Genomic DNA, 21,599 nt, shown 5'->3' with positions numbered 1-21,599 from the left:
CTGTTTTCAATATTTGGCTGGATAGATAAAGCTGTTTTATCCACATAAAGCTGCATTCCTGTAAAAGTCATTTTGTGGCCTGTGTATTCATTCCTCTTTGATAAATACTTAGGAATACTACTGTTAGATCATAGGATAGGTATATATTTAATCTTAAGAGACTCTAAACTGTTTTTCAGATGGTTGTACCATTTCACACTCCCTTTAGCAATGTACTTTTATTTTTATAATGGTGCCTTTTGGAGGAGCAGAAGGTTTTAATTTTGACAAAGTCCAATTTATCATCATTTTCTTTTATAATTAGTACTTGCTGTATCCTAAAAAAATCTTTGTGTACCCCATGTTATGAAGATTTACCCTGTGTTTTCCTGGAAGCTTTATAACTTTAACTTTTATGTTATAGGTCTTTGATCTACCTTGATTTAATATTTGTGTCTGGTGGGAAGTGGGGGGTTGAAGTTTATTTTTTCACTTACAGGTACCCTGTTACTCTACCCCATTTATTAAAAAAGGCTTTCCCCATTGCATCACCTTATAGCTTATGTTGAAAACCAATTAACATGTATGTGGACATATCTATACACATACACTATTCTGTTTATTTTTCTCTATGCCATACTACAGTCTCTCTTGTAACAGTTTAGAAATCAGATAGTGTGAGTGCTGCAGCTTTGTCCTTTTTTAAAACAAGATTATTTGGGGGCTATTCTGTGTCCTTTGTATCTTCATATGAATTTTTAGAATCATTTTGTCATTCTTAAAAAAATGTCTAGGTATTCTTTATTAGGATGGCATTGAATCCATAGATCAATTTGCAGAGAATTTACATCTTAACAATATTGAGGCTTCCAATATTGTTCCATTTACTTCTGTCACCTTTATCCGCAATGTTTTAGTTTTCCAAGTACAAGTCTTTGACATCTTTTATCCATTTATACATAGGTATAATTTTTTGATGCTGTTGTATTTTCAAAATTATATACTTTCCAATTGTTTGTTGCTAACATATCAAAATAAAGTTGATATTGACATAGATCTTGTATCCTCCATTCTACTAAATTCAGTTAATTGTTCTAGAGGTTTTTTGGAATAAATGTCTTAAGATTTGCTAAGCAAATCATGCTGTCTACAAATAAAACTAAGAGTACTTCTTCCTTTCCAATCTTTATGCTTTTTATTTTCTTTTCTTGCCTTAGAGCACTGGCTAACATCCCCATTACTATGTTTAATAGAAGTGGTAAGAGCAGACATCCTTTCCTTATTCCTGATCTCAGAGGGAAAGCATCCAGTATTTCACTCTCAATATGGTATTAGCTATAGGTTTTACATAGAGGAAATTTCTTTTCTTCCTGGCTGACTGAAAGCTTTTACTATAGTGGGTATTGAATATTGTCAAGGCTTATGCAAATTTATTTGATTATTTAATTTTCATATGAGTTTTCTCTTATTCTCTCAATTTTGTTTTAAATTAAAGTTAAATTATCTTAATTTGGTTTTCTCTTTCTTTCAATTTATTCTCTTATGTTGATATCTTAATTTTAACTAACTTTTTTTTTTTTTTTTGAGATGGAGTTTCACTCTTGTCGCCCAGGCTGGAGTGCAGTGGTGCAATCTCAGCTCACTGCAGCCTCTGCCTCATGGATTCAAGCAGTTCTCGTGCTTTAGCCTCTTGAGTAGCTGGGATTACAGACGTGCACTACCACACCCAGCTAATTTTTGTATTTTTAGTAGAGACGGGATTTCACCATGTTGGCCAGGCTGGTCTTGAACGTCTGACCTCAGGTGATCCACCCACTTCAGCCTCCCAAAGTGCTGGAATTACAGGCCTGAGCCGCTGTACCCAGACAATTTTAACTAATCTTTTAATCCTGGGATAAATCCCACTTGGTCATAACATACAATTGATTTTACATGTTACTGGATTCAATTTGTTATTCATTTAGTCTGTTGAGGATTTTTGCATCTATGTTCATGAATAATACAGATCTGTAATTTTCTTTTGTTGTAATGTCCTTGTTAGTTTACTTTGAATTGTGCTCATGTAATGTGCTGGGAAGTATCCCTTCTTCCTGCCATTTTTGTTTGAAAAAGTTTGTGTAGAAATGGAGTTACTTTCTCTTTAAATGTGTGATAGAATTTATGAGTGAAGCCATCTGGACCAGGAATTTTCTAGGCTGGGAAAACTCAGTGTTGGATTTTCTTTCTTTTGGTATTAGCTTTTGAAAATTGTGTTTTTCAGATAATTTTTACACTCATCTAAGTTGCTGGAATTGTTTACATGAAATGATTAACCATGTCTCCTTTTAATGTCTGTAGCGATGTTATCCTTTCTTTGATTTCTGATATTGATAATTTGTGTTTTTTTCCCTTTTTCCTGATCAGTCTAGATAAGGGTTTACAAATTGTATTAATCCTTTCCAAATACTAACTTACAGCTTTCATTTTTTCAAAAAATGTGTCTGTTTTCTATTGTATTGATTTCTACTCCTATTATTTCTATTATTTTCCTTTCTTCTATTTATATTGAGTTCTTTTTCCAGCCTCTTAAGGTGGAAGCCTGTAATTGACCTTACACATTTCTTTTCTATGTTTAAAGCTATACAATTCCATTACTTTTCTACTTTAGCCTCACCCCTACAAATTTAGATATGTTGTATTTTTATTGTCAACTTTGAAAATATTCCCTTAGTTTCATCCTGGTATCTTTTTTGATCTACAGATTATTTAGAAGAATGGTGTCTAATTTCTAAATGTTTGGTGTTTTCATTGTGGTCAGAGAACATAGCTTGATTTTAGTCCTTTATGTTTACTAAGGGCTTGCATGGTTTATCTTGATGAATACTGAATGTCTTTCTCGTGAATTGCCTCCTTTTGTCCTTGCGAATTGATCTTCCTTTCTAGTAATATTCCTTGTCTTGAAGTCTGCTTTGTTTTTTTAAAGTTTTATTTTAGTGCTTTGCTTGATACTATTATAGCCATGTCATCTTTTTCACCCTTAGTATTTACATAGTTTATCTTTTCTCCTTTGGTTTACTTCCACCTTATCTGTGTCTTTATTTAAAGCAGGTCTCTTATAAATAACATATAATTGAGTTTTGATTTTTTTACCAGAATGAAAATTCATTTGGAGTGTTTGATTCAATATTTAATGTAAATACTGCTGTGACTGGATTTAAGTCCATTGTCTTGCTATTCGTTTTTAAATTTCCCAGTTTTTTTCTCCTTTTCTTCCATCTTTTGAGTTAATCAAGCAGTATTTTAGTATTCTATGCTACATTGTCTGTTTCCTTTTTAGTTAATAGTCTTATTTATATACTTACTTATTTCTTGAGACAGAGTCTTGCTCTGTTGCCCAGGCTGGAGTGCAGTGGCACAATCATTGCTCATTATAGTCTCAACCTCCCAGGTTCAAGCGATCCTCCTATCTCAGCCTCTGGAGTAACTGGGACCACAGGTGCATGCCACCATGCCTGGCTGATTTTAGTATTTTTAGTAGAGGTGGGGTTTCACCATGTTGCCTAGGCTGGTCTTGAACTCCTGGGCTCAAGTGAGCCGCCTGCCTCGGCCTCCCAAAGTGCTGGGGTAACAGGGGTGAGCCACTGTGTCCAGCCCTCTTATTTTGTTTAATGGTTGCTGTGACGCTGTTCAAAGGTACAATGTGCACCCTTAACTGACTACACTCGGCTTTGAAGTAATACCACTTCACACAGAATGGAAGAGTCTTTTGAAACCAAGTAATTTGGCTGGGTGTGGCAGCTCACGCCTGTAATCCCAGCACTTTGGGAGTCCAAGGCAGGCGGATCACCTGAGGTGGGGAATTGGAGACCAGCCTGCCCAACATGGAGAAACTCTGTTTCTACTAAAAATACAATATTAGCTGGGCGTGGTCACACATGCCTGTGATCCCAGGTACTTGGGAGACTGAGACAGGAGAATCACTTGAACCTCGGAGGCAGAGGTTGCAGTGAGCTGAGATCGCACCATTGCACTCTTGTTGCCTGGGCAACAAGAGCGAAACTCTGCCTCTAAATAAATAAATAAATACAAAACAAAACCAAGTAGTTAATTATACACACCTTCCATCCTTTGTGCTATTGTTGTCACCTACTTTACTGCTATGTATGTTCTAACCTTCCTAGTATGTTGTTATTAATGGTCATATATCTTTTAAATAATTTATGAAAAGAAAATTTTTTTATACTTCCAATTTCTAATGCTTTTTTTGGTATAAATTCATATTTCATTCTAGAGTCATTTTTCTATCAGCCTGTATGCAACTCACCAACTCTAGAATTACTAGAGTTTTAAACAAAGCTACTGTTAATACATTTAAAGATATTAATAAATTCAACTTTAGTTTTGAGGCACAGCAACCCTTATTATATTGTAGCTTTTATTTATATTCACAATTCTCCAAAGAAAAATCAAAGCTAGTTCTTAAAAAATGTTACCTAGCAGTCCTTTGAAGAAATTTTAAGAAAATAATAGGTAAAACTTATCTCCGGACATAGTTTATGTGAGTTTTCAGAGGACTTTGCAAGTGTCTTAATAAAAGTTTAAAGAAAATAACCAGTGGCGGAGGAAGATCTACCAAGCAAATGGAAAACAAAAAAAAGGCAGGGGTTGCAATCCTAGTCTCTGATAAAACAGACTTTAAACCAACAAAGATCAAAAGAGACAAAGAAGGCCATTACATAATGCTAAAGGGATCAATTCAACAAGAAGAGCTAACTATCCTAAATATATATGCACCCAATACTGGAACACTCAGATTCATAAAGCAAGTCCTTAGAGACTTACAAAGAGACTTAGACTCCCACACAATAATAATGGGAGACTTTAACACCCCACTGTCAACATTAGACAGATCAATAAGACAGAAAGTTAACAAGGATATCCAAAAATTGAACTCAGCTCTGCACCAAGCAGACCTGATAGACGTCTACAGAACTCTCCACCCCAAATCAAGAGAATATACACATCACACTTATTCCAGAATTGACCACATAGTTGGAAGTAAAGCACTCCTCAGCAAATGAAAAAGAACAGAAATTATAACAAACTGTCAGACCACAGTGCAATCAAATTAGAAGGCAAGACTAAGAAACTCAATCAAAACTGTTCAACTACATGGAAACTGAACAACCTGCTCCTGAATGACTACTGGGTGCATAACAAAATGAAGGCAGAAATAAAGATGTTCTTTGAAACCAAGGAGAACAAAGATACAACATACCAGAATCTCTGGGACACATTTAAAGCAGTGTGTAGAGGGAAATTTATAGCACTAAATGCCCACAAGAGAAAGCAGGAAAGATCTAAAATTGACACCCTAACATCACAATTAAAAGAACTAGAGAAGCAAGAGCAAACACATTCAAAAGCTAGTAGAAGGCAAGAAATAACTAAGATCAGAGCAGAACTGAAGGAGATAGAGACACAAAAAGCCCTTCAAAAAATCAGTGAAGCCAGGAGTTGGTTTTTTGAAAAGATCAACAAAATTGAGAGACCTCTAGCAAGACTAATAAAGAAGAAAAGAGAGAAGAATCAGACGCAATAAAAAATGATAAAGGGGATATCACCACTGATCCCACAGAAATACAAACTACCATCAGAGAATACTATAAACGCCTGTACACAAATAAACTAGAAAATCTAGAAGAAATGGATAAATTCCTGGACACATACACTCTCCCAAGACTAAACCAGGAAGAAGTTGAATCCCTGAATAGACCAATAACAGGCTCTGAAATTGAGGCAATAATTAATAGCCTACGAACCAAAAAAAGTCCAGGACCAGACAGATTCACAGCCGAATTCTACCAGAGGTACGAGGAGGAGCTGGTACCATTCCTTCTGAAACTATTCCAATCAACAGAAAAAGACGAAATCCTCCCTAACTCATTTTATGAGGCCAACATCATCCTGATACCAAAGCCTGGCAGAGACACAACAAAAAAAGAGAATTTTAGACCAATATCCCTGATGAACATCGATGCAAAAATCCTTAGTAAAATACTGGCAAACCGAATCCAGCACATCAAAAAGCTTATCCACCATGATAAGTGGGCTTCATCCTTGGTATGCAAGGCTGGTTCAACATACGCAAATCAATAAACATAATCCAGCATATAAACAGAACCAAAGACAAAAGCCACATGATTATCTCAATAGATGCAGAAGAGATCTTTGACAAAATTCAACAGCCCTTCATGCTAAAAACTCTCAATAAATTCGGTATTGATGGAACGTATCTCAAAATAATAAGAGCTATTTATGACAAACCCACAGCCAATATCATACTGAATGGGCAAAAACTGGAAGCATATTCCCCTTGAAAACTGGCACAAGACAAGGATGCCCTCTCTCACCACTCCTATTCAGCGTAGTGTTGGAAGTTCTGGTCAGGGCAATCAGGCAAGAGAAAGAAATAAAGGGTATTCAATTAGGAAAAGAGGAAGTCAAATTGTCCCTGTTTGCAGATGACATGATTGTATATTTAGAAAACCCCATCGTCTCAGCCCAAAATCTCCTTAAGCTGATAAGCAGCTTCAGCAAAGTCTTAGGATGCAAAATCAATATGCAAAAACCACAAGCATTCTTATACACCAATAACAGACAAACAGCCAAATCATGAGCGAACTCCCATTCACAATTGTTTTAAAGAGAATAAAATACCTAGGAATCCAGCTTACAAGGGATGTGAAGGACCTGTTTAAGGAGAAACAAACCACTGCTCAATGAAATAAAAGAGGACACAAACAAATGGAAGAACATTCCATGCTCATGGATAGGAAGAATCAATATCATGAAAATGGCCATACTGCCCAAAGTAATTTATGATTCAGTGCCACCCCCATCAAGCTACCAGTGACTTTCTTCACAGAATTAGAAAAAACTACTTTAAAGTTCATATGGAACCAAAAAAGAGCCCGCATTGTCAAGATAATCCTACACCAAAAGAACAAAGCTGGAGACATCACACTACCTGACTTCAAACTATACTACAAGGCTACAGTAACCAAAACAGCATGGTACTGGTACCAAAACAGAGATACAGACCAATGGAACAGAACAGAGCCGTCGGAAATAATACCACACATCTACAACCATCTGATCTTTGACAAACCTGACAAAAACAAGAAATGGGGAAAGGATTCCCTATTTAATAGACGGTGCTGGGAGAACTGGCTAGCCATAAGTAGAAAGCTGAAACTGGATGCCTTCCTTACACCTTATATAAAAATTAATTCAAGGTGGATTAGAGACTTAAATTTTAGATCTAAAACCATAAAAACCCTAGAAGAAAACCTAGGCAATACCATTCAGTACATAGGCATGGGCAAGGACTTCATGTCTAAAACACCAAAGGGGATGGCAACAAGGGCCAGAGTTGACAAATGGGATCTGATTAAACTGAAGAGCTTCTGCACAGCAAAAGAAACTACCATCAGAGTGAACAGGAAACCTACAGAATGAGAGAAAATTTTTGCAATCTACTCATCTGACAAAGAGCTAATATCCAGAACCTACAAAGAACTCAAACAAATTTACAAGAAAAAAACCCCAGCACCATCAAAAAGTGGGCAAAGGATATGAACACTTCTCAAAAGAAGACATTTATGCAGCCAATACACACATAAATAAATGCTCATTATCACTAGCCATAAGAGAAATGCAAGTCAAAACCACAATGAGATACCATCTCACACCAGTTAGAATAGCAATTATTAAAAAGTCAGGAAACAACAGGTGCTGGAGAGGATGTGGAGAAACAGGAACACTTTTACACTGTTGGTGGGACTGTAAACTAATTCGACCATTGTAGAAGGCAGTGTGGCGATTCCTCGAGGATCTAGAACTAGAGAAATACCATGTGACCCAGCCATCCCACTACTATATACCCAAAGGATTATAAATCATGCTGCTCTAAAGACACATGCATACGTATGTTTATTGCGGCACTATTCACAATAGCAAAGACTGGGAACCAACCCAAATGTCCATCAATGACAGAGTGGATTAAGAAAATGTGGCACATACACACCATGGAATACTATGTAGCCATAAAAAAGGATGAGTTCATGTCCTTTGTAGGGACATGGATGCAGCTGGAAACCATCATTCTCAGCAGACTATTGCAGGAACAGAAGACCAAAGACTGCTTGTTCTCACTCACAGGTGGTAATTGAACAATGAGAACACTTGGACACAGGAAGGGGAACATCACTCACCGGGCCTGTTACGGGGTTGGGGGAGGGGGAAGGGATAGCATTAGGACATATACCTAATGTAAATGACGAGTTAAGGGGTGCAGCGCACCAACATGGCACACGTATACATACGTAACAAACCTGCACGTTGTGCACATGTACCCTAGAACATAAAGTATAGTATAAAAAAAAAATAAAATGAAGGTGATAAAGATGAGAGATCTGTTGCTTCAGAAGTTCTGTTTGTTGACCAGCAGAGGGCAGTCAAATTTGAAGCTCAGTATTTTTCTGTCCTGTGTTCCTCTTTCAGGCCTAGAAGCTTGGGTATTTTGAATATAAATTTTCAGTGTTCTTGTTACACTGGGTCAGGTATCCAGGGCACTTTTATTTATTTTTGCTTCTGAAACTTAGATGATGTTCAGTTTTTTTGTTTTTTTGTTTTTTTCTGGAGCTGGGTCTTCTTTCTACTCCCTATTCTTCCTGTTTGGACCTTGTTTCCTCCTTAAAGCTGAAAAGACTTGAGCCATCCCTTAAGAGCTGCCCTGGTGGCATGAGGTTGGGACTTAGTGTAAATCAGGTAGAATCTGAGAATGTCGTGAATCTTTGCCTCTTGATTCCTCTATTAAGAAATTCTCAGTTTTTGTGTTTGGTTAACTATTCAGATTCTGGGACACAAATTTTGCTTTTATTAGTCTTAGGATTCAGAGAATTGAATGAAAGAGATTGACTTTTAGTTTCTAGAGACAATATTGATAAGCTTAGTTGATTCTGTACAGCAGCAGGTTCCTCCACTATTTAATTTGAGGAGTGTAAGAAAAACTTGCTATCCACCTGTCACATGTCTGAAATGCGCATCGGTCTACGTTGGAGCTTTAGGCTTTCAAGGCTCCCTTAAAATTCAGAAATTTCACTGAGAGGGACAAGGTAAGTATGGCAGCACAAATTATTTCTCTTGAGTTCAGTAACCAGTGATTTAGTGAAGACTTGAGAGAATAGGACCTGGATAAGGAGGGGGATGGGAAAAAAGGTCTGGAGCTAGAATTACACTGTTTCCTGTTTGTAAACCTTCAGTGCCTTCCTACTAACTAGGGACTTCATTATGAGAATAGGGCGAACATTTTTAGAGTGTATATCATTCTCATTTAATCTTCACACCAGCCATATGAGATAATTAGTGTTACTGTCCCTAGTTTGCAGATTGGGAAACTGAGGCACAGAGAAATTAAGTAATTTGAGATTGCCTATGGAGGAGACAATAAGTGTTTGCCACCGTTCAGTTATGTATATCTTATGCTGCCTAGCACAGTTCCTTGCCCATAGTAGGTTCCCAGTAACCCAGATAATTTTGAATGGAATCAGAACATGGACTAGCATGAAGCTACATTACCATGGATGGTGGCTCTTGGGAGGAGAAGCTTGTATGGAGTCACTATAAACCCCAATAGGATTCCTGAAGACACTGGGTTCATAAAGATGTCCTTTCTGCTTCTAATGTGGTAGAGCAGTCATCTAATTTAAGGAAATATGGAAAAAGAAGTAGAAAAGCCTTTAAAGGTTATATTTCACAACACTGCTGTATTAAGTTGAAGGGATAAAAATTGGATTACTAGTTATTTTTAGTTATTTAATGTCATTATTAAAATGGTGTTATTTATCTAAAATTGATAACTGATAATTTTGCATTTTTACTTGTTAGAGCAATGGAGTTCCTCAAAAGTTTCATTATAAAAACAAGAAACTTAGTTTAGTGGTATAACAAAACAAATTAGGTGAGATAAGTTGTTAGTGGGCTGGGTAACATTAATGAGTAACAATTATGAAGACTAACATAATTGATCTGGCAGTTTTAGAAGATGTTAACATTTAGGTTTGAGTCGGCTTCCGAGGACATCTGTTGTGCACCTGGGAAATGAATTGTTTGTTTCATCTTTTGTTTTCACCCAGGAGAAGATTCCAGATTAAGGAATATCCTCATGTAGAAAGTTACGTGGGAAAACCTTCTATTTCCAAAATGAACAGTATGCTAACAGTGATAAGAATAAAGTCTTTTTTTTTTTTCCTTCTTAAAAACTCTGGGCCCTTAATCATGTTAGTATTCTTTATGATTTCTAATGTGACCAGAAATCAGCCCTAGTCAACTCTGGGGAAAGGACTTGGTGAGGCAGAGGAAAATTAAAACTGATGGTGAAAAAGCAGGTTTGGTTTTTATGGCTGTAAGTTATCTGTGTACTCTCTACCCACTTAACCGTGGATAATTGAGAGTAGATGGTTATTTTGGCCAGGTCATTGTGATTGACAAGTTACAATTGCAGAGTTCGCCAAATCATAAGCTCAGGAATAAAAATGCTACATATTTTGTGTTCAGATTCAAGAAAGATTGACTTTCTAGTTAGCTGCTATTTGGGGAAAGAGAATGCTATCACCTTTGTAAAGTTGTGAATCATGAAAGACATTTCTGTTGGGTTACTGAAAGTCCCTTGGGGTTTTTTTCATTTATAACATCGCCTCAGGCCCTCTGCTGCATCCTGTTGGAATGACCTTCTTTTCAACTCTGTGCTGGCAGCTGTAATATGGCTCTTTCCCCTGAATCCTTCAGGCTTGTCACATGACAAACATGAACTGTGACCCCTTTGTTCCTTACTCAGATGATTAGGTCTCTTTATTTTTTTTTTCTGTTTGACAATTTTGCCTTATTGTCTTTCCTTTCCCCCCTCTCTTTGCCTCCATGTTAATTTCTTCCTGAGGCAAGGTTTTTGGGGTAGCGATTTAATTTTTTATTGAAATATAGCATCAATATAGAAAGTACACAAGTCATAAGCTCACCACAGTTTTCACAGCATGATCACATTCATGTAGGCAGTAGTTAGATCAAGAAGGAAACATCATCAGAACTCCAGACAACCTCACTCTTGTTCTAATCACTTCTCATCTCCCCCATGGGAACTCACTCTCCTGACTTTTTTTTTTAGCTTTGTCTGTTTGGGGACTTGGTAGAAATTGAATCATACAGTATGAATTCCTTTGTGTCTGGTTCCTTTCATTGAACATTTTTGTGATACTCTTTCATGTTACCCAGTCATTATTGCTGTGTATCATTCCATGGTATGATTATTCCACAATTTATTGTACTCTTAATGTACTCACTTGGATTGTTTCTAGCTTAGGGCTCTTGTGAATAGTAGTCATCCTTATACATATCTTTTGATGAACCCATGGCTTATTTCTGGGTATTTACATAGATGTGGAATTGCCGAGACATTGTGTCTGTCTAGCCAGTTATTTTACAATTTCATATAAAACACCAAAGTACTGATTTTAGGTAAACTCTTAGAAGATTTATAAACATATAGATACAGTTTTAGCATAATATGTCTAATTTATGGCTAAAGAAATTGCCTCTAGTTAAATGTATTGTAGTTGTTTTTTGTTTTTTTGAGACAGAGTCTCACTCTGTCACCCAGGCTGGAGTGCAGTGGCATGATCTTGGCTCACTTCCACCTCTGCCTCCTGGGTTCAAGCAGTTCTTCCACCTCAGCCTCCCGAATAAGTGAGCTTACAGATACACACCACCACGCCCGGCTCATTTTTTAATTTTTTTGGTAGAGATGGGGTTTCACCATGTTAGCCAGGCTGGTCTTGAACTCCTGACCTCAAGTGATTTGCTTGCCTTGGCCTAAATATATTGTAGTTTTAAATGGGTTACTCCTATAAACAACAAAACTGCCACTCACTGCCAATTATGTGTTTTAGTAACTTTCTTCCTAATATGTACTTTTTATTCAATTTTCCAAACAAAACTGAACTTTGGGTCCCATTCTGCAAAAATCTTATGAAGATATTTTGATGGTAATAATTTACAATAGTTAAAATTACATCTGAGTTACACCATCTCTGAGTGTTGGTGCTAGCAGAGTGACACGCTAGTGCTTCACTGCCAGGCTTAGCTGAAGTTCCGGAGGCTTACACTTGTACAAATTGCATTCATTACCAAGAACCCTGCAGAAGTAGCGAGAGACTGGCTGTATACTATAGACGGGCTCCGGGGTAAGTAGCCAAACAATTGTGCAGCTGAGACCGATCTTTTTTTCCTCTTTTAGAATGTGGACTTTCCAGAATTTTTTCCATGGATACTTATAACAAGTTTAACTTAATGAGTATAAAAATATGACTGTGATATCATGTCCCTCAAAAACTGCGTAGTATCTCTTAAACAAGTTTTATTTGTCCATCAGATAAAGTACCCCTAAGTCATGCTGTGAACATGCATGGAATTAAGTTTGACTAATTTTGACCATGGTGTTTTGGAGACCTTAAGGGATTTCCTTCCTCTCCATCAAAACAAAACAAGAAACCCAAAAAGGTGGAAGGAGTAATTAAAATTTAATGGTTATAAAAGGACAGTAACAGAACCAGATTTTCTTCCTGTGTTAGGTAAATATCTTTCCTTATGTATGTCTTTTGGGTGGATAAAAGACATTTGCCAGTCCTATGAGATGTTTTTTGAAATAAAGGATTTTGTTTTGAAACAAAGGTAAAAAGAATTAAAGGATTTCATTTGTACAAAAGTATCCTTTGAAAGTTCTATGTTTTTCTTTTCTTCCAATTAAAAGTAATAGCATATAGACATATTGGTAATTCATATTGGTAAACATATTCGGAAAACTGTCTTAATTACAGGAGTGTTGTGTTTTCATGATTTTAAAATGACGTTTAGAATTCTTGTTGTTCTGTTTTAAACCAGTACATTCAATTTAGAAAATATTGTGGATATTTTGTTTGATATGTGTTGCTCTGTGAACTCTGCCAAGCCCTAGAGGAGACAGAAAACATAGTCCTTGTTCTCAGAAAGCTTACGGTCTAGTAGGTATGTGGTGGTGGTGGGAGCATGTACAAATTACTGTAATATGATGTAAGTTAATTGCCACAGTGAGACTTCCTTGGATGAAGGACAGGTAGACCCATTTGAAATGGGTCTTAAAAGATGGGTAGATTGGCCTAGAATGGCCTCTTTGCTAATCTCTGCCTATTGTGGCTGCAGTTAAGATGCCTTGTAAAGGAGCAATGGGAAGTGAGGCTGGAGAGAAGGAAGCCAGGGTGATGGGTTTATATGTGATATGGTGGATGATATAGCACAGTGGTTAAGATCACTTACTTTATTTTTATTATTTTTATTTTTTTGAGACAGAGTCTTGCTCTGTTGTCCAGGTAGGAATGCAGTGGCACGATCTCAGCTCACTGCAGCCTCCGCCTCCCGGGTTCAATTTTCCCGCCTCAGCCTCCCTAGTAGCTGGGATTACAGGCACGCGCTACCACACCCGGCTAATTTTTTTATTTTTAGTAGAGACGGGGTTTCACCATGTTGGCCAGGCTGGTCTTGAACTCCTGACCTCAGGTGATACTCTCACCTCGACCTCCCAAAGTGCTGCGATTACAGACGTGAGCTACCGTGCCCAACCAGAGCATTTACTTTAAATCAAATTAGAAACTGAGTCACAGCTCAACTTTGCTATGTGACCTTGAACGGATTGCTTAACCTGTCTAAGCTCAGTTTCCCCATTTGATAAATAGGGGCAGTGCTCATCAAACTGGCTGCAATTTTGTATGACAGAAAAGAGATAATATATGAAAAGTGCTCAGCGTGGTTCTCAAGAAGCTTCTCTGAGCAATGGGGAACCATTGAAGATTTTGGAACCATGGCTTGGTGGGGTCTGAACAATGAAAGGCCTTCATTGTTATTTTTTATTACTGACATACAAAAGACTGCATACATTTAAAGTATACATTTGATAGATTTTTATGTATGCATACAGCTATGAAATCATCACCACAATCGAAGTGATAAACACATCTATCACTCTCAAAAGATTTGTGTAAGGCCTTTAAAGAGTGAAAGTCTGGCCTGCAATGCACTGGGAAGAATGGAGCCAAGTAGAGCCTGGAAATGGAGAAACCACTTCAGAGGCTATTGCCATGCTGCAGGTGAGAAGGAAAGAATGAATGAGCTCAGGTGATAGGTTTAGTGGCCATTTGAGGCTGACTGCTGGAGGACGGGGTTAGGTCTTCATCATTCCATTATCTCCAGTACCTAACCCAGTGACCAGGGGGTAGTGGGCTCTTACCTGCTAGAATTGTCAGGCTTTCCCTTTATGAAAGATTTTTATTTCAAATTGCTTTTCCTTTTATTATATTTAGGGCTTAAAAGACAACCTTCTTGCTTCTGGGACATCCAGCCTGACAGCCACCAAACAGTTGCATCGTCCAAGAATCACGAGAATCTGCCTCAGGGACTTGATATTTTGTATGGAACAGGAACGGGAGATGAAGTATTCTCGAGCTCTATACCTGGCCCTTCTGAAGTGACCACTCCACTCTCCATCCAGATCCTTGCTATTTACTGCCAAAGAAGACACAAAGAGCATTGTTGCACTGTCCTGAAATTTCAATTTCTGGAAAATAATCACCAACATTGAAAGAGCATTGTTTACAGTTAGAAACTATATTAACTCTTACCTGTCCATCCCATGGGGCTCTTACAGACTCAAATTCATCTTTGTCTTCTGAAAATCAGTTATGAAATACACTTTGCACAGAATTAGGCATCTGCCCATCTGTGCATTAAATTAAAGCAAGTTAAGGCCCTGTTTGTTACCACCTGCCTCAGCTGCCGAATTGTAGCAGGTGAGGTGTCCTTCCCTAATACGGCATGCATTGAGATGCAGGAGAAAGGAAGAGGCATAAGAAAATACAAGAATGGCTATGTCATTCTACATTGAACCTGTCCCAAAGTGGTAGGTTTTCTGGGCAGGAATCAGAAGTTGCTTAGCTAACTATGACAGTCACCTTCTGTACATGACAGGCCACAGAGTAGGGCCTGTGGTGACTTTGGTCGGCTGAGTTCCAGTGTTGTCAAAATGAGACAAGTGGGGATAGATTGTGCCTGGGCTTGCTAATTCTCTGCTTCATATCACCATATGCCGTTTCTGGTACCAAGTGAGGGGACGTCCTTATCAGGGAAACCTTAAAATTAAATCTACCAATGTATCTTGTTGAAAAAACGGAAAAGGTGCAAAGTATTAGAAGGAACGTTAAGGCATTGCCTTCAAACTGATGAGGGGAATGTGAGAATGGTATCATAAAACAGGAAATGTGCTTCATATGCCCAAGAGGGGAAGAGGTAGAATCGGAACTCCAAAACAATTGGTACATGTTTTGTTGATGGGGGAAAAAATCACAGCACAACCAGAAAGGAGAATGTACCAGATGTTTTCAAATTATAGTATTTTGAAAGGAAAATGTTATTTTTTGTTTTGTATTGTTTTAAATCCCAAGAAGGATAATTTTTGTAGTTCCTTCTGTCATCATGTATTTTAGTTATCCTAAGTTTTAAGCTTGTTGGCACATTTAAAAAATCCTAATTGATGATGAGAAATTTTTAACAATAGGACTTTATGTTGGATTCTGTACTTAAAAAGATACTGTCAGTATCTCACTCTTCGGGATATGAGCTCTGAATATGAGAAGCAAGTTATATGTGTTCACCTGAGGAAGAAGCTGATGGACAAAGCAAACCCTCTTTAAAAAAAAAGAAACGAAAAGAAAATTCCATGTGTGTGGAATCCAGCTGGTGAAAAATAATCACTGTAGTTAGAATCACATACAGAAAAAAATGATTGAATCCTCCAAAAAGGTATTTCAGAAATGGGAAATGCTATACTTACAAGAATTCAGAGGAAAAAAAACCACCTCACGTATGTTACTCTTCATCCTGTTCTTCCCATTGGGACTGTTATGGCCACATTCTACACTATAGTAAATTTTAAATTGGCCACTTTTTTTTGTTTCAGCAAGTTATGTAAAATGCTATAAATTATGTGTATGTTAAAGGAGTACTTTAAGAAGAGATCTTTATCCAAAGTTGTTTTTGTATATTTAAATGCTTACCTTTATTTTTTGTAAAGTGCAGCATACTCATTTATGTATAATCTTACTGATCAGATGTTTAAAATTATTTCAAATACTTCATTAAAATGATTATTTTATTATAAGAATAACTTTGCTCAGTCACTGACTTTGAAAACCATTGTCCTTAGTAGTTAGCCCCGATGTGCTCACATTGCTGGGCTGTGAATTTTTCCTAGCTCGGACTGTGAATTACTTTGGAGTATGGGCAGTTTTGGTTCCAGAAAGTCACTTCAGATCCAAGTTGTCGTATCACTTTCTTTGACATAGTTGTAAATTTGCAGGCTATTTGATTCACAAAGAAAGCTAAGCATACTCATTACAAAAGCTTTTCTCGCCCATCAGGGTTTTTTACTAAGGTATTTTTCAAAATTTATTTTTAATATTCATTTTTAAACTTTGTCTTGTGAAGTATATCTTACACAAGAAAGAACAAATAAGTGCATCCAAGGTATTCGTCTGTGCAGTTTGCAGAATGGTGGCCTTGAGTAGATTTGATCTACAAATGCATTCTCCTTGACTCAGACAGTATTGCCAATGTTTTAATTCATAAGAATCTATATTTCCATTTCTTTTGAGAAATTAGAAGATTGGGAATCCCTAGCTGTACCCTGGTGGCAACAATCCATCAGAGCTAACCAGCAGCTGTCTACTTTAGATACACAGGCATAAGTTTACCTTCCCTTGCCTGATTCATTTAGGCATTGGAGTTCATGACCCTCTGCCTTCAATATTTATTTTGCAGCTGGGCCTCACACCTGTAATCCCCAGCACTTAGGGAGGCCGAAGTGGGAGGATTGCTTGAGGCTAAGTTTGAGACAGCCTGGGCAACATAGCAAGACCCACCTCTACAAAAAATGAAAGAATTAGCTGGGTGTGGTTATGTGCATCTGTAGTCCCAGCAACTCAGGAGGGCGAAGCAGGAGAATTGCTTGAGCCCAGGAGATTGAAGCTGCAGTGAGCTATGATCACACCACTGCACTCCAGCCTGGGCGACAGAGCAAGATCCCATCTCAAAACAAAATGTGGCCTGGCATGGTGGCTCACACCTGTAATCCCAGCACTTTGGGAGGCCAAGGTGTGTGGATCACTTGAGATCAGCAGTTCAAGACCAGCCTGGCCAACATGGCGAAACCCCATCTCTACTGAAAATACAAACATTAGCCAGATGGGGTGTTGGGTGCCTGTAATCCCATCTACTGGGGAGGCTGAGGCAGGGGAATCATTTGAACCCAGGAGGCAGAGCTTGCAGTGAGCTGAGATCATGCCATTGCACTCCAGCCTGGGTGACAGAGTGAGACTCCATCTCAAAAGTGTATGTGTGTGTGTGTGTGTGTGTGTTTATATACACATATACATGTATTTATCTTGGGTGATGAACAGCTAAAAAGTACCAGAAATTCTCTATCTGTTTACTTTTTTAAAGCAACTCTACTGAGGTGTATTTTACATTTAAAAACCACCCATTTCATATATTTACTTTTATTTGTTTCTATATTTTAGATCCAGGGTCTTACTCTGTCACCTGAGGCTGGAGTGCAGTTGTGTGATGATGGCTCACTGTAACCTTGAATTCTTGGGCTCAGGTGGTCCTCCCACCTCAACCTCCCAAGTAGCTGAAACTACTGATGAGTACCACCTTGCCCAGCTAATTTTGTAATTTCTTTGTAGAGATGGGTCGTTGCTGTGTTGCACAAACTGGTATTGAACTCCTGGGCTCAAGTGATCCTCCCACATCAGCCTCCCAAAGTGCTAAGATTACAGGTGTAAGCCACCACTCCCAAACCACTGACCTTTTTTTTTTTTTTTTTGAGATGGAGTCTTGCTCTGTCACCCAGGCTGGAGTGCAGTGGCATGATTTTGGCTCACTGCAACCTCTGCCTCCTGGGTTCAAGCGATTCTCCTGCCTCAGCCTCCCAAGTAGCTGGGATTACAGGGTTGTGCCACCACACCCGTCTAATTTTATATTTTTAGGATAGGCGGGGTTTCACTGCATTGGTCAGGCTGGTCTCGAACTCCTGACCCCAAGTGATCCACCCGCCTTTGCCTCCCAAAGTGCTGGGATTACAGGTGTGAGCCGCTGTGCCCAGCCCGCATTTACTTTTAATATGACTGAATGATCTTTTAAATGGTCTCCTGCTGAACATTTTTTATTCTTCTCTTTACAATAAAAAAGTAAAGTTTAATATTTCTTAAGACCTGCATTTGAGGTAAATTTTGTAAGAATTTTGGAAAAACTTTATTTAGAATTAAAAATAGTTATACTAGTCATGGTTACAACAGAGAACACAAGCCATGTTAAGGCATATTCTTTAGAAAAATACAGAACCAAGTTCTCAAGTTGATTAGGTTGGATTTTATCTCTTTGCCTAATTGTACTGTCAACCAACTGTTTATAAAACTTTTTCCTCAACAAGACTCAGTGATTGTGCAGAGATAAAACTATAATGTGTCACATGTTTATACATGACCTAGTCGTCGGTTTTTATTTTGTTTTTAACATTTCTGTCTTTTTAAACACTTTCATATGCCTCTCTGAACTATTTCTTTTTTACACGTGGACATGATTTATAGCTGATGTCAGCATCTTTTCTGACTTTTTAATACTGCTTAATATTTTCATATGCATTTCAGCTGTATCACATTGGTGCATTTGCTTTTTTGCCGAAGTTGTTTCACCAGTTGGAAGTTGATCTTCAGTAGATATTTTTGTTATTTTTCTTCTGGTAAACAGTTGAGAGACTGTGCTGTACCAAACAAGAAACCAAAAGCGTTGCTCATCATATAGCTGAACACTGGCTGATTAGGTGAGATATAGAAATATAAAGTAATAGAGTATATTACTATACACGGTATATAGATACAGAAAGTAATACAGATATATAAAGTAGGAGCATCACAGCCTATGTAGACCTTGCCACACTGAATATTTGTAGGAAGAAAATATTCCTGAGGAACTCATTTAAAGACTTTTGGCTTTGTTGGTAAACCACAGGGAGAGCAATTTTAATGGCAACTCTTAAAATAATGTTAGGTTGCCATCTCTCCAAGTTCTTTTACCATGGGTGGTACTGAAGCAGTACTGCTATGGGCGAGAGCATACCTTGGCTTCCCATCTTAGTCCTGCCTCTTTCCAGTGTGTGACCTTGGCAAATTATTCAACTTTTCTGTGCCTTTGTTTTCTTGCGTGTATATAATAGGAACCACCTGTGAGGTGGTTGGGGGACTTTATTGCATTGTCATATGTAAAGCACTGTTCTAAGTGCTTTATGTGTGAACAGTGCTAGAACATGTAGTGAACAGTATACAGTCCTGTATCACTTAATGACAGAGACCATGGGGATAAGTTCTAAGACATGCATCAGGCAATTTTGTCGTGCAAATATCATAGAGTATACTTAAATGGTGTAGCCTACTACACACCTAGGCTATATGGTGTAGCCTGTTTCTCATAGGTTACAAACCTGTACAGCCTGTTACTGTACTGAATACAGCAGTTGTAGCACAATGGTAACTATTTGTGTTTCTAAACATACCTAAACATAGACAAGGTACTGTAAAAATACAGTATTATAATTATGTGGCACATGGCCATGTATGTTGGTTATTACTGTTTTATAGATTTTTGAATGGCATAGTTCTACTTCCTATCAGCCTCTAGTACCTTTTTTTTTTTTTTTTTTTTTTTTTTTTTTTGAGACAGAGTCTCACTCTGTTGCCCAGGCTAGAGTGCAGTGGCACCATCTTGGCTCACTGCAACCTCCGCCTCCCAAGTTCAAGCAATTCTCCTGCCTTAGCCTCCCGAGTAGCTGGGATTACAGGCACGTGCCACCATACCCAGCTAATTTTTGTATTTTTAGCAGAGATGGGGTTTCTCCATGTTGGCCAGGCTGGTCTCGAACTCCTGACCTCAGGTGATCCTCCCGCCTTGGCCTCCCAAAGTGCTGGGATTATAGATGTGAGCCACCATGCCTGGCCTCCAGTACCATATTATATTGATGAAAGTCATTGACTGAATGCATGCACCTTAGTGTCTTATTTATAGACAGTCTAAGATCATGTGAGATTGTTATATATTGCACTGGGGATTGGGTAATGCGGAGGCTAGGAGGAGAAAGGTACGATAATACAGTGGAGCCATTTGTCAGAATAATTCTAATGTCTGTGGCTTTGCCTAATAAGTTTCCTGTGGAATTGGAAGCATTGAAGAAGCCATGTCATTACATGAAAACACTATAGATACAAGGTGAATATTCAAACAGTATAAGAAAGCCTAGCAAAATAACTATCTTGCTCAGACCTTCCCAAGTCCCCTGCTCCCCTCCTTAGATTCACCCACTTTTGCCAATTTCAGTATATCTTTCCAGCATAGTCAATATATATAAGCCCATAGTTGTATATTCCCCCTTTATTTGCATATGACAGCATACTGATCTGTCCTTTGCCATTTTCAAAACCCTGCTATTCTTAATTCAATTTATACTGTGTTCCAGGTCAGGAGTCTTGGTTGAATCTTGCTGTAGTCTTTGGGAAAACAACACATGACTGTTTCCTCAAGGGGTTTAGTCACAAGTTTTCTTACTATTTTGTAAATCACAGTGTTTCTTTACCAAAGAGGCATGCAACATAAGGGGAGTAGAGATTTCCTAAGCTGAGGAGGTGGGGAGAGGGAAAGACGAAAAGTCATTTAAGGGAAGGATTGAGTGTTCCAGTTGTAATTATAAAGTTTCTCTGACAGCATCCTCCCACCATGAACCACCAGTATCCTGGAAACCAACCCGAATTTAGGATTGCTCCAACCTCTTTTCTGTAAGATTTAGATTTCTGATTAAAAATTAATGACTAGATCAGAATAGGGATGATCTAAATCTGAGATTCCTGAGAGTGATCCCTGATGGGATGCCTGATACCCAAAATACTCTGAAGTCTTATATTCTGGGGCCTTCTAAGGCAAAAGATTGAGAGGCCCAAAACGAGAAAATATGTTTAGTAAAGAAAATATTTACTTTGACTAGTTATGACGGTCATGTAGGGGAGAAAAGGCAAACTTTGAAAATGTAAGATGGGGACAATTTATATATATATATATATACACACATACACTGTCCAAATTCAAACGGTACAAAAGAAGATACAGTAGAGTCCCCCACCTTTGTTGTCTAGGTAAATTGTTCACAGTTTCTCTTTCAAAGAAATTTTAGAAAAGGAGTTAAGGGGTTGCCTGTAAACCTTTCATCTTCCTCAAAGGCTTTCCCTTGATTGTAAGAGTGATATATTCTCATTGCAGAAAATTTGGAAAATAAAAATATAAGGAAAATGAAAACACATGTGGCACTGTTAGTATTTTAATGCATTTCTTTCTAGCCCTTTTTCCTGTGCTAACTCTGTAGATGTTTTAGATCACATTGTTGAGCCGGCGTTGTGTCT

The 21,599-nt window shown here is 38.0% G+C and overlaps 1 protein-coding gene across 2 annotated transcripts in view; it reads left to right on the top strand.

Annotated features, from left to right (window-relative positions):
- The window catches only part of TAF4B (TATA-box binding protein associated factor 4b), a 158,072-nt gene extending 141,811 nt beyond the window's left edge, over positions 1-16,261 (top strand). For both annotated transcript variants that reach the window (XM_033178079.1, XM_033178080.1), the window contains one exon: positions 14,406-16,261. In XM_033178079.1, coding sequence (XP_033033970.1) covers positions 14,406-14,573 — 168 coding nt within the window. In that variant the 3' untranslated portion in view covers positions 14,574-16,261. The remainder of the gene's footprint in view (positions 1-14,405) is intronic.
- Positions 16,262-21,599: the final 5,338 nt, after the last annotated feature.

Source organism: Trachypithecus francoisi, unplaced genomic scaffold (assembly GCF_009764315.1).
Source record: "Trachypithecus francoisi isolate TF-2019V2 unplaced genomic scaffold, Tfra_2.0 Lachesis_group19, whole genome shotgun sequence".
Classification (NCBI taxonomy): Eukaryota; Metazoa; Chordata; class Mammalia; order Primates; family Cercopithecidae; genus Trachypithecus; species Trachypithecus francoisi.
The sequence above is the reverse complement of the archived record's forward strand: the minus strand, read 5'-3'. Positions and strand labels throughout refer to the sequence as shown.